Raw genomic sequence first — 13,257 nt, forward strand, 5'->3', positions numbered from 1 at the left:
TAAGCGTGCACAGGATTGCGGCTTTGATCCTATACTGCTCGTGGTTATATTATACTAAAAGTAAAGTTCCATTTAAGACATCCGTGTCCCGTTTAAGGCAGCCCCATCCATAAGGACGACTCCAGTGGACTCTTAACATAGTAAACAGAAGCCCTCCCCGCTCCGATGCTGCTGGGTCAACCCTGAATGCGGGCTCTTCCCGGGCTTAGCCTGATAAGTCGCATCAGACCTCTGCTGCCTCCCTCCTCTTTGTTGCTCTGGGTTGAATTCCCTCGAGCCGGGCTTTCCTGCTTTACAAAACAAACAAAAAACCGTGACAGATTTAGCAACCCCCAATCCTCGTTGCTTCGATTCAAGTTGGAACTAGAGTCTCTGCAACTCCGCTTCCATTTTTCCAAAAGGGCTCGTCCTCTTTTCAATACAAAATGTCAAGAATGTTCACAGCATCCCTAGAAACAAAGCATGGCAACCTGGGATGGTCCTGGTGATGACGCCAACACACAGGCATGAACTTACCACAATAGGGAACACACACCCATGCCAGAGAGACTCGCCTCACAGCTGATACCTGCTACTGTCTGTCTCCACACATAGGGGGAACAGGAGACAAGGGACAAGGATCCCACAGCCCTTCTGGGCCAAGGGCTCAAGACCCACTCAGGGAAGCAAAGTCTTTTGACAAGGAGCCAATGGGAGGGACAGGAGACCCTACAACAGCAGCTGTAGCATGCCTCCTGTTGGGCACTTGTCTGGGGAGATGGAGATGGAGCCTCTGCCCCCTACTCACCTTTGGCATATCTTGGGGGGGGGGACCTCTAGTCAGGGGCAAAAGAGAAAGATCAAGGCCACAATACCAGCAGCTCCACAGGGCAGGTTCCTAACAGGCACAGCAGCACACAGGAGTCAGGCACTGAAGGAGGCTTTTGCTGCTCCACCCCTTGCCCCACTGCCTTAACTCCTGATTATGAAGGGCTGGCACCCTGGAGAGGTAGAAGAGCTCGTGTTTGCCATGCAGGGGTCACAGGTCCCCATGCAGGATATGACCCCACACCAGGACACCCACCCTTCATCCATACGTACCTAAGCGCATCAGGTGAGCATTGCTTAGACCAACCTTCTGGCTCCTGTATTTAGCCCCCCACTCTCCCCCCACCCTATGACCACTTTCTCTTCTGCCCTGTTGGCCAGCCCTGCCCTGCTGGGCAGCATCTCAGCATGACTCTTCATTGCTTGCCACAAGTGATTTGAGAAGCCTGCAGGGAACCTGAGAGGGGAGAACAGGAAGTAACCCATAGAATTTAAAGGACTGGGGTACAGACCCATTACACCCACACATTTGAATATCACCATGGTGCATCTGCAGCAGCACAACTGGACACCTTCATCTGCCCCTGCTGCAACAAAATATGTCTCTTCCACATCCATCTCTGCAGCCACAGCCTCTGGGCAAATTAAGGTGGATGGTTGTGGTTTCACCTGCATTGTTTTGCAATTCACCCAGCCACCCTGGAAGAAAACTTGGGTTTTTTAAATGAAGTTTTTAAAAGGGAGGAGAATGGGTCAAGAGATGGGGTCGTGGGGGTGGGGCGTTGCCCCCTAACAGTGCCTGAGCCCTTCAGACTCCAATCCCTCTCTATCATGCCCTATCAACAAATATGCAAATTCACAGCCTTTATTGAGCAGCATCCAGGATGGAGGTGATTCTGAGCAGAAAAGACACAGGAATGAAGTTGCTGAGCCCCAATCAGGAATCCCAGGAGAGCATCTGAGCCTGGGGCAGTGGATTAATGTGTTCCCGCTACAAACAATACTAGGAATGTCTTAACATGTTGCCTTAACTGTCACGGCGCTTGCCAAGGACAGAGCAAAGAGGTAAACCCCATGCAGGAGCACCTCAGCCACTTCTGCGGGTAATGGGGTGAACCTCCCTGCTGGACACGCAGAAGGGAGGAATTGCAACCGGAGCACACAGTTCCTGAGCCAGCATACTGTTAAATGTGTGTGAAGTGGGAGAGAAGGGAGATTGTGCCACTTGGGTACAATGCTGTGCTCATGACTTAGCCTCTCCCACTCCCACCCCAAGCTAGGAGGGGAGGGGAGATGGCAGTGACTGTGTGTGTACCCACACACCCTGTCCTCTTGCAAATTACAGGGTGGGGGAGTAATCCTTGAAAGGTGTGTTTGGCCAGTCACTCTCATGGCTGGGCAGCATCATCCTGGAGGAGAGACCCTCTTAATAATATTAGGGGGATGGGCAAGGGAAGGACTACACCACGTGAAAAATGAACATAATATTTTAACTGCAGTTCATTCATTTCCAGCTTTGTATTCTTGTTATAAAAAAGTGTGCCCGTAACCTAGGTTTAAGGTGCCATTCAGCTCCTAGCTTTCTTATCTCAGTTTCTAACACTGTTACTCATATGTAGCAAAGGGAGGGGACAAGAGTAGATTGTTGGTTTGCTGCAGACGGCACCTTGTTTCAGCAGGAAGTTGGTGAGAGTTATGATTGGGAGTGACTGTGCTTTTTCTCATTATAGTGATGGGTGCTTTGGCCTCCATTGTGAAGAGAAGAGAGCTTATGCAAAGAGAATTCCCGTGGAAAGTCCAGGAGCCTCTGAGCCCTCAACAGTGATCTTCCAGCTATTCCCCCACCATAATATTAATGAAATGTTCAGACGGCTTTTTTTGGTAGGGTTTGGATCCCTTTTGAATTTAATAATTAATATTGTACAAATTTACGGCCTGCCCTCACTCAACAACTTTGTCCCCCCCCCCCAAAAAAAGTTTTTGTGTCCCTATTTATGGGACACAATTTATGTGTCAACCCTATTTATAACTTCCAGGACAAACAAGTGTGGGAATGTGCCCTGGCCCCCCTGAGCCCCCTCTCCATAAACACCCCTGCAGCCCCTTTATGTCAGAAAAGCAACTTAATCAGAACATTACCAGGTGGGGGAAGGGACCAATTTGCCATTTTGTGGAGTACAGGGTGGCGGCAGAGAATGAGCCAGTTCAGCTTCACAGTCAAAATGCCCCCTGCTGCTTTCACACTCATTGAAGAAATATGGGTGAGCAATAAGTGCCCAGGAATGGGGCACTTATATGCAGCTCTCAGACTAAAAATAAAAAAATGTTCCTTGCTATAAGGCAGGGGTGGCCAACTCCTAAGAGACTGCGATCTACTCACAGAGTTAAAAACTTGCAGTGACCTACCCCCTTTTTGGAGGTTCAGGTCAAAGTTTTTTTAGGGAATAGGAAAGCCCCTTTTTGGGGGGCGCAAGGCAGTAATGTTGAGCTTTTTTTTAGGGGAGACAAAGTTGTTTAGCTTCTTTGGGGGGTGCCAGTGATCTACCGCAGACGTTTACTGATCTACCAGTAGATCACGATCAACCTGTTGGACGTGCCTGCTATAAGGCAAGTATCTGACATTTACAAGTTATCAGGAAGAAAAGGCACTGCTACTGTGGCACAAAGTTGGAGGGCAACTTTGGGCGATCACGAGTTCTGTATTGCTCGCGCGCATCCCCGTCCTCCGCCAGGGGTTGCTACATCGATGGACAGGGCCGCTTCGCCCCACTGCTGGGGATGGGGAAAGTCATGGACCTCCCACTGAAGGCAATAGCCGAATCCAAGACGCTACTTCCCTCCGTGTTCCACCAAGCCCAGGACGGGGCACAGCTTGATTTGAGGCACACCCCATCCCCACCTCATCCCACCTGCTGCAAGGGAAGGTCCTCCGGCAGGGTGGCCCTGAAAGGCTCCTGGCCCGTTGGGCGCCAGCAATCGCCACGCAGCAAGGAGGGGAGTGGGGTACCCCACAAAGAGCTTCCTGTCTCATCACTTAATCAGGCGCCCCCAAAACACACACACACACACACACGTGTCTCCTTTATCACGTCTGGCCCAACGGGGGCTTCTTCCGGGGCCAGCAGGAGCCGAAACAGCCATCTCTTTAAAAATAAAAACAGTGGGCGACTCTCTAACCCTAACCCCACGAGACATTCGCGTGTCGGAATGGTCACAAAACTGGGCACGATCCTCGTCCCTTCACCCCCCACGGCTCTGCAAGGGTTAATGTCGCTCGCGGATGAAGAGGCGGTGCGACGGTTCGTCCCCCACCCTCGCCAACCCCGAGCAGCCCCATCCGCCTCTGCACATCCCGCGCCGACCCCCATAGCTATAGCCATAGTGTTTCCGCCGGAACTCTCCTGCGCCGGTGAAGGAACTGCGAGGGACCGCTGGAAGAGTGGCTTCCGGTTTTGAGGGTTCGCCACTTCCGGTCCCGCCGAGCGGGACTCGAGTCGTAATACCGGCCTCCTCCTCCGCTGCCGCTGCTGCCGCCGCCATGGAGACCATCCTGGAGCAGCAGCGCCGCTACCACGAGGAGCGCGAGCGGCTGATGGACGTCATGGTCAAGGAGATGCTCACGCGGAAGTCCACGGTAAGGAGGGGGAAGGGGAGGCTGGGGGCGCCAGCCCCGCATCGCCCCACACCTGCGATTGACCCGCACCCCCCTCATCCCTCTTTGTCTCTCTCTCCCTCTAAGCAGCTTCGAGACCAGATCAACTCGGACCACCGCACGCGGGCCATGCAGGATGTGAGTAGGCCGGGCCTTGTCTTGTGGGGAGGGGGGCTTTACCTTACTGTTTATTCATATGCCGCCTTTCAACTAAGAAGGCTCCCAAGGCGGCTGCCCAGAACAAACGGGTATATACAAATGCAAGAAAGCAAGTCCAAAACAACGCAAATGCAAATGATAACATATCTGAAGGATTCCAGCAGGATTGAAAACTGAACATATCCACGCTCCTGCCAAAAAGGCAAAGAGCATTCCCTAAAACAAACCTTAAGAAGAGATAAGAATGCTTAAGTCATCATCTTTGCCTTATAAGGGTTCCAGGTGGGGCTGGGAGGGGACAAGGCAGGTGGGAAATCTGGTGCCTCTTGATGGTCCCAGCAGACTCTCCCCTGTAGCAAATGATTGGCATTTGGCATTGCTTACATTGGCGTAGGTGGCACTAAGAAAGCTTGGAAAGCAAGTAGGAGGCATAATTCAGTGACACAAGATGCAGGAGCAGTAAGTGCCTCAAGACAACCAGAGAGGCAGAAGGGACAGCTGATGGTGCAAGGTGGGCAGGGAGCTCTGCTGCCATTTTACCATGAAGCCCAGCCCCTTCAAACTTGGGGAGCCACCTCCTGCTGCCACCAGAGCTGTTATGGCTGACTTGTGGGCCCTGTCCCTCTTTTCCTTCCAGAGATACATGGAGGTGAGCGGCAACTTGAGAGACTTGTACGACGACAAAGATGGGTAAGAAGGGTCTTGTTACATGGCAGTTTCTTTGAGGAGGGGGCAGCAGACTTTGAGTTGGCAGGACCTGGTGGGGGCCTCCAGTTGAATGGGTACTGGAAGGGAGGGGGAACACTTAAAATCCAGAAAGCATGCACTGCTGTTGTCCTTGTTCCATGTGCAGCACCAATCAGGCCAGAGCCCTCATTTCTTTCTCCTGCTAGCAATCCTGCTAGCCAGGCTGAAAAGGCTTCCTCCTCCTGTTTTCTATAGGTTGCGGAAGGAAGAACTCAGTGCCATTTCAGGGCCCAATGAGTTTGCTGAGTTCTACAATCGTTTGAAGCAGATTAAAGAGTTCCATCGGAAACACCCAAATGAGGTGAGGTTGTGTGTGTAATGAATCCTCAAGGAGTAGCACCACTGACTAGTTGCCCTACTTGGTCTGAAGACCCTAGGATTTCATGGTTGTTTCTGGTATTGCTAAAGTGACTTGACTGTCTGTGCTGTAACCTATATGCTATATTTTCTAGTTTGAACTTTGCTTCCTGTATGCATCTTTCCATACTAGAAGCAATCTCCATTACCTCTTTTCATGCTGTCCTTTTATGCACCAAATACACATTGCTTTTCTTCCCAAAACCTTTAGGCAGTTGTTCAACTTCTCTCCTTGTCTGCCTCCCAAAATTTGGTAGTGCAGTGGTTCCCAAACTTTTTCATTCTAATTCCCCCTTGGTTCCATAAATTCACCTCCAGTGCCTACAAAAAGCATTATTCAGAATAGTGGTTTGCACAACTCACTAAAGAAGATAATAACAATAAAATGCAAAACAGTAACAATTAATTGCACACTTATTCAAAAGCCAATTAAACTATTTATCTTAATTAATTCAACAGAATTGATGAACTTGATCCAGTAATACTTGCTTTTCAAAGTCTGGTGGTTATTTAGCAAGATTATTAATTACCACATTTAGTAACTACTTTACTATTCAGTAAACTCTTAATGTGATGGACAGACTTAATAAAGTGAAATCCATTTCCCAATGTCTGGTTTAAAGTCACTTTACAGGAGCCTTAAGTCTCCATGCTTTGTAAGATTTGATTTCTTTGCTTGGAGAGAAGTTGGATGACTACACCAAAATCACATTCCACCAAATATGATGTTGGAAATGCAACAAGAAGCTTTTTAACCATTGTCAATAGTGCAGGATATCAATCAGAAATTGTCTCAAAAGTGATAAGAGTAAAAGAAATAAGCAGTAAGAAGTGAAGAAAGTGTTTCATTCTAGGCTCTATCCTGGTCAATCATAAATAAGCGAAAAACATGCTTGTAGAAGCACATCTGCAGCAGCCCCTAAGTAACCCCACCCCACCCCAGGAGGCGATACCACCCACTTGGGGAACCACTGTCGTAATATGTCTGTTCCCTTAATCTTCTGTTGTCTCCTGCAAACATTTCTTTCCTTCATGTCTTGTCTAACTACTAGCATAAGGTCTAATGTATTTTGGATCAGGTATCACTGCATTTATTACCTGTTCATTATGTGGCCTGTTAATCCTAAACACCTGTAGTAATCTGTCCCTTGTAGATTTGTGTGCCGATGTCGGTGGAGTTTGAGGAGCTCTTGAAGGCCCGGGAGAATCCCAGTGAAGAGGCTCAGAGTAAGTTTTAAATCTAACCTGTCTGGCATAACCCCTTGCTTGGCCTCCTATTCTGATGCCCATTACACTTTCCAGATAGTTGGAACAAATGGGCAGAGGACCTATTGCTGCAAGATTGCTTCTTGCTTGTCTTCATCTGCACTGTAGCCAAGCTAGAGGAAATGCTCTTTGTTCTTGGCCTGGGGATTCAGTTCTCTTCCTCATTATGCCAGTTCTGAGTTGTCTGTTTCTATTTGTTTTCTGCAGACCTTGTGGAATTCACTGATGAAGAAGGATATGGTCGCTACTTGGACCTGCATGACTGTTATCTCAAGTACATTAACCTCAAGTCCTCAGAGGTGAGATTTCCAACCAGGTTGTCTAGGATTTGGAAGCATTTCTTGTCCTCTGTTCTGTACCCAAATGGCCCTGCCCACCAAGTATAGCATGCATTAGAGTGCAAACAGAAGGAAAAAGGAATGGAGAAGGAACAAGCAACAGGTGTTCAAGCACTAATTCTTAATAGCTTCAGAAATATTTAATAACCAGGGAGACAGTTCTGGGAAGAGCAAAATGGAGGCAGGTGGTCCCAGCTGAACCAACAGAATTGGCCTTTCTGTCTCCCTCTTCTGCCTAATGGAATGCAGTTCAGGGGGTGAGCGGCAGGGAGTAGGGATTATCTAGGAAACGATTCAGTGCCTGCATTGGGATCTTGCATGAAGTCACAGTTAATTATCTCTTTTTCCCTGTCCTCTGCAGAAATTGGATTATATCACATACCTGTCCACTTTTGACCAGCTTTTTGACATTCCTAAGGAGAGGAAAAATGCTGAATACAGGAGGTGAGAACTCAGAACTTTTTTGGGGGGCGGGGAGAGAACAGACATGAAACTCTTCCAAAGCCTCTAATGTATCTTTATCAGTCTGGACTATTTTTTGTGTTCTGCTCCTAAGGTTATTAAAGCCATTCAAGTTGTTTTATGCCCCCCAAAATCCATTGTGACCAGATTTTCTCTGTCACCCACGTGGGCTTAGTAACAAGCTGAAAGAACCATAAACCTTGTTTGGCATCTTTCTGTGTAGGATCTCTGTTGGCGGGCTCCTTGCAGTGGGGTGAGGAGCATTGTTTGAGTATGAGGCTGTCACCTCATCCCTCTCTTCCCTTGATGATTGATACAGGTATCTGGAGATGCTCTTAGAATACCTGCAGGATTATACAGACCGAGTGAAGCCATTGCTGGACCAGAACGAGCTGTTTGGCAAAATCCAGGCAGAATTTGAGAAGAAGTGGGAGAACGGCACTTTCCCTGGTTGGCCGGTGAGCAGTGCCCAGGATGGGGTGGGAGCTGGAGGTTTGGCAAGATCATGGTCTCATGGAGCAGGTCTCTGCTGACAGCCTCCTTGAACCACCTTAGGAGCTCTAAGTAATTGGCCATCAAAGCTTTGGACTGTGTTTTGGGGGATCTTGAGTCACTAACCCTCTTGTTGTCTCTTGGCAGAAAGAGACCAGCAGCGCCCTCACCCATGCTGGGGCCCACCTGGACCTGTCAGCCTTTTCTTCCTGGGAGGTTTGTTTGCCTTTTTGAGCCTGTCTTGTTAGTGCTGGGAAGGGAGCAGGAGGGGAAGGGCTGAGGCTCAGAGGCAGAACACCTACTTTGCATGCAGAAGGTGCCAAGTTTGATCCCCAGTGACATCTCTGTTTAGGGCTGAAACCTTGGGGAACCATTGCTGCTAGTAAGTGTAGACGATACTGAGCTAGATGGACCAGTGGTCTGCCTCTGTATAAGGCAGATTCCGAGCTTTCCAGAACAGTTGCTGCTGCTGTTGCCGCCGCCTTTGCTCTCTGTGCTGTGCGGAGACTTTGGCCAGGCTCCTGCTACCCATTGCCCAGCTAGACGAGGGAAAGGAGATGGTTAACTTACAGCCAAGTCATGTCACCTCTGTGCATTTGTGCTTCTCCCACAGGAATTGGCCTCCCTTGGACTGGACAGGCTGAAATCTGCACTGCTGGCTTTGGGTCTGAAATGTGGTGGGTAAGTAAAGGATTTGTTTAGAGCTGGCTGTGTGTGTGTGGGGGGGTGTTGTTGCTACTGGACCCCGTGTATGACACCCAATGAAATTAAAAGAAAATACTTCTTCATGCAGCACAGAGTTAAACTAAGGAACTTGTTCCCATAGGAGGCAGTGATGGCCACCAACATAGGTGGCTTTAAAATAGGGTTAGATAAATTCACGGAGGAGAGGACACTTGATGGCTGCTAGTCCTGATGGCTATGCTCTGTTTCCACAGTTGGAGGCAGTGATGCTTCTGAGTACCCTTTACTGGAAACCACAGGAAAGGAGAGTGCTCTTGCACTCAGTTCCTGCCTGTGATCTTCATACTGGGGCATCTGGTTGGCCACTGTGAGAAAAGGGTGTTGAACTTGATGGGCCACAGGCCGGATCCAGCAGGCTCTTATGTTCTTACGTGAGAGGTCTGGTTTTTTGGATGAGCTCTGGGTTTGTCCGGATATGGAAATACAAGCACATAATGCGTTTCTTCTCTTCCTCCTCTCCAGGACGCTAGAGGAACGTGCTCAGAGGCTGTTCAGCACCAAGGGCAAGTCTCTGGAGGCCCTTGACCCTTCTCTCTTTGCCAAGAACCCAAAGACAAAGGGGAGCAAGCGGTGAGGCCCATGGCTGGGGTGAAGTTGAACATGTCCTGCTCAGGTCACCTTCCTGCAGAGGGGCAGCTCCTTCCTTCCTTTCTTCTCTGTCAGTGGCTGGGTGGGAGAGATGCTGTCCTTGGCCTTAGCTTTGACTAGCAACCTGAGCTGTGCGACCCATGTGGGTCCTCCTGGCGCTGCAAGTGGGGTGGGGTGTGTGTATCCTTATCCCTTCATCAAGCCGTTTCCTTGACAGGGACACTGAGAGGAACAAGGACTTGGCTTTCCTGGAGGCTCAGATCTACGAGCACGTGGAGATTCTTGGGGTAAGCTCTGTCTCCCATCCTTCTCCCTAGCCATTGGGGTTCTGTTGTGGTTCAGTAGGCCTCCTACTGTACTCACTGGCTCTCTCCCCCCCCCCCCCCTTGTAGGAGCAGCGGCAGCTGACTCATGAAAATGTGCAGCGCAAGCAGGCACGGACCGGTGAGGAACGCGAAGAGGAGGAGGAGGAACAGATCAGCGAGAGTGAGAGTGAAGACGAAGAGAACGAAATCATCTACAACCCCAAGAACTTGCCCCTTGGGTGGGATGGCAAAGTAAGCCCGGCTCATTTTGGGGCTCGCAGCACACCCCAGGGGATGGGAGGAAGCGACTGCTTTGTGTGCTCACTCTCTCTCTCTCCCTCCCCCCCCCTCCTTGCCTTCCAGCCCATCCCTTATTGGCTGTATAAGCTCCACGGCCTGAACATCAACTACAATTGTGAGATTTGTGGGAACTACACCTACCGTGGGCCCAAAGCTTTCCAACGACATTTTGCGGTAGGACACTGGAAAGTGCCACAATATTTATTTGGGGAGTGTGTGTGTGTTTGATTGGGCCTCAAAACAAATTATCAGTTTGCATAAGGTTCAGGGCTCTTGCTAGGCAGCAGCCCTCGAATCTTAACACCTGCAGAGCCCCCACTGTGCAATGGGGAGGGGGACCCTTCCCAACTGGCTGCTTTTTAGCTTAGCCTTCTATTTGAGACCCAGGTTGTGTGGCAGTTCTGCATGGAGGGCAGTGGCACAGGCCAGCCTCTTCTCTGCTCTCCTTCCCCCCTCCCTCTGGAGCACTTTGGCTCCGTCATGGCCAAGCCTTGATGCTCCTCTATGTTCCATAGGAATGGCGCCACGCCCATGGAATGCGATGCCTGGGAATCCCCAACACAGCTCACTTTGCCAATGTCACGCAGATTGAAGATGCTGTTTCATGTAAGTGGCCACAAGTTGCCTTCCTGGCCCTGGGTTTGCCTGTGGCTGCCAGTTTCACATTATGGGGGGTGGGGGCCATCCTGTCAGAGTGTTGGACCTGCTCTGTCAGCTACTGGCTTGTTCTGTGATTTGTTTACCTCTTTGCTGATGTGCCAGGATCAGCAGAGTGACTGGGTGGGCGGAGCTTCTCAGAGGGGCAACTCATGGTGTGGCAGGAGCCTGATCCTTTACCCCTGGTTGGGCAGGGGTGCACGGCTTCTGGTGCTTCCCCAAGCAGAGTAGCAGCTATCCCTCCACCTGGGCATCTTGGGTTGTGACTGGGAGCTAGCAGTTGACAGTCGCCTCTGACAGTTTGTGCATGTGTGTTTACAGTGTGGGCAAAGCTGAAGCAACAGAAGGCTTCGGAGAGGTGGCAGCCGGACACAGAAGTAAGCTGGGTTGGGACATCCCTTGCACTTGTCTGTTGGGAATGGGACTTGGAGGACCAGGCCAGGGGTTAGTGGTGTGTGTGCCTTCAGCTCCGGTCCCCATGCCAAATTCTACCGAGGTCCCCAATGTTTAGCAAAGGGAATGCAAAGGCTGGCGTTGGCTAGCAAAGCCCACTGAAGTCAAGGGGGATAAGAACAATTGGTTGTTACTAGTCATGTGACCAGGGTGAAATGTCCCAGGGTGGAGAGGAGTTCCTCCCATGTCTAGATTGGCTGTTTCCTCCATAACTGTCCACCCTATTTCCCCTCCTACACAGGCATCTGTTGTGTGTCCCTGCCCCACTCCCAGCATGTAGTTAACTAGCTGGGGGGTTTCATTGGTCTAAACATGTTTCAGTGCATTGGTTTCTCCCTTGGCTACTGATTCCTCCCTTTTGTGTTTGGGTGAGGCTGTTTCAGCCACATAAGCAACAGCACTCGGGGCTGAATGTCAGAAACAGGGCATGACAGCTCAGTGGAGCCTCCATATTCAGATGCATCATAGAGGGGTGCTGGAATGCTCTCTGTTGTTCTCCTGCCTTGCTTCAGGGCTTCCCAGAAGCACCTGATTGGCCAAAGGAGCCTGGACTAGATTGGCTCCTCAGAGAGTCTCAGCAGAGGCAGTGCATTCCATTTTGCCGCTTGAGGCCGATGCCGCTCCACTTCTCCCCCAGCGGCAGGGCTGGCAGGGTGCCTGCAAAGGCTTCTGTTGCCTGTGGCAGCAGCTTCTGGGTTTCAGCGCTTTGCTGTCTCCATGGTGGGGGAGACCTTCGCCTTAGGGCCCGGGTAGTGCTTTCCTGGTTTTCCCCACACTTGGGCTTCTCTGTCAACCTAGGAGGAATACGAGGATTCCAGTGGGAACGTGGTCAACAAGAAGACCTACGAAGATCTGAAGCGCCAAGGCCTGCTGTGATCAGAGGAGACGTTGGCCCGACACACCCCACCCCAGACCTCCCATGTTGGGTGTGTGCCTGTTCTTCCCTCCTCCATGGGAGCAGGTGCTTCAAGGACACTTACAGCTCACAGGGTGATGATTCCTGTAACAATTTTTTCATAAAAAATAAACCTTAGTTTTAAAGGCAGAAGGAATGGGCACCTGGTGTGGTCTTCAGCTTTATTTGATAGACATGTTCAGGCTTCCAGCTTCTTTCACACGTAATGCATCCTTGTTCACTAGAAGTGGGACACAAGGCACAGATTCAGTCTCTCACTGAGAACTAAGCCAGAGTTGAACTTTCGCTTCCCAAAGATACAGAAAATACTCCCTCAGAAGCTGGTGGACTCTTTCATTGGATATATTTAAGAAGAGATTGGATGGCCATCTGCCAGGGATTATTTAGCTGCGATTCCTGCATTGCAGGGGTTGAACTCAAGCCTTTGGGGTCCCTTCCAACTCCACTGGTCTATGATTTTCGGGTTGTTCCTTTGTACCTCCTTGTAGTTCACTAGGCCCGTTTCTGTTTCAGTTGAGCGGGGAGGAAAAGAAGAAAGTGCCTTTGTTTGCAGCTACTCAAGGCCTGGCTGTGACAGGCAATTGTGTTCACTAGGTTTCCCCAAACCCACCCGCTTCTTCAGCAGCTGCTGGTAAATATCCTGCTACTGCTTCCAGCTCCTGGGTCCTAATACCTACCTCTGAGCAGAATGCTTCTCTTGAGGGCCATTTGCTCTGGAATACAGCTATTGTGGCTCTGAGGCAGGGAGTTGCTGGGTGGAAAGGACAGGCATGCCCTTGCAGGTCTCACAGGTGTATGGGACAAGGGGGTTGCAATCTAGTTGGAAAAGGAAGTAAAACCATCCAAAGTTGCTACAGTGGTGGCGGCGGCAGCTGCTGCTCTGGCAAGCCACAAGGGAAGACCATAACATGACCCACCACATGTAACATCTGTATCTTCTGAAGTCTCTGTTTGGGGAAGGACCACACCTCAATTCTAGAGCATCTCCCTTGCAAGCAGATGATCCCAGGTTCA

At 50.3% G+C, this 13,257-nt stretch overlaps 1 protein-coding gene across 1 annotated transcript; it reads left to right on the forward strand.

Annotated features, from left to right (window-relative positions):
- Positions 1 to 4,253: 4,253 nt before the first annotated feature.
- SF3A3 (splicing factor 3a subunit 3) lies at positions 4,254 to 12,383 on the forward strand. The gene is made up of 17 exons (XM_083452922.1): positions 4,254 to 4,441; positions 4,550 to 4,597; positions 5,256 to 5,308; positions 5,561 to 5,666; positions 6,877 to 6,949; positions 7,196 to 7,287; positions 7,688 to 7,770; positions 8,108 to 8,246; positions 8,428 to 8,496; positions 8,894 to 8,961; positions 9,487 to 9,594; positions 9,830 to 9,899; positions 10,005 to 10,169; positions 10,281 to 10,391; positions 10,733 to 10,823; positions 11,196 to 11,251; positions 12,126 to 12,383. The coding sequence occupies exons 1-17, from the start codon at positions 4,346 to 4,348 to the stop codon at positions 12,201 to 12,203; spliced, it is 1,506 nt and encodes a 501-aa protein (XP_083309048.1). The 5' UTR covers positions 4,254 to 4,345; the 3' UTR covers positions 12,204 to 12,383.
- The last annotated feature ends 874 nt before the right edge of the window (positions 12,384 to 13,257 follow it).

Source organism: Podarcis tiliguerta (assembly GCF_965153285.1).
Source record: "Podarcis tiliguerta genome assembly, chromosome: 8".
NCBI classification, from domain to species: domain Eukaryota; kingdom Metazoa; phylum Chordata; class Lepidosauria; order Squamata; family Lacertidae; genus Podarcis; species Podarcis tiliguerta.

Bases quoted from the DNA above. Each gene is read 5' to 3' on its own strand.
- SF3A3 (XM_083452922.1), top strand. From the start codon at position 4,346: ATGGAGACCATCCTGGAGCAGCAGCGCCGCTACCACGAGGAGCGCGAG. The intron at 8,247-8,427 runs GTGAGCAGTGCC...GTCTCTTGGCAG, and splicing joins GCACTTTCCCTGGTTGGCCG to AAAGAGACCAGCAGCGCCCT. The intron at 10,824-11,195 runs GTAAGTGGCCAC...GTGTGTTTACAG, and splicing joins GATTGAAGATGCTGTTTCAT to TGTGGGCAAAGCTGAAGCAA.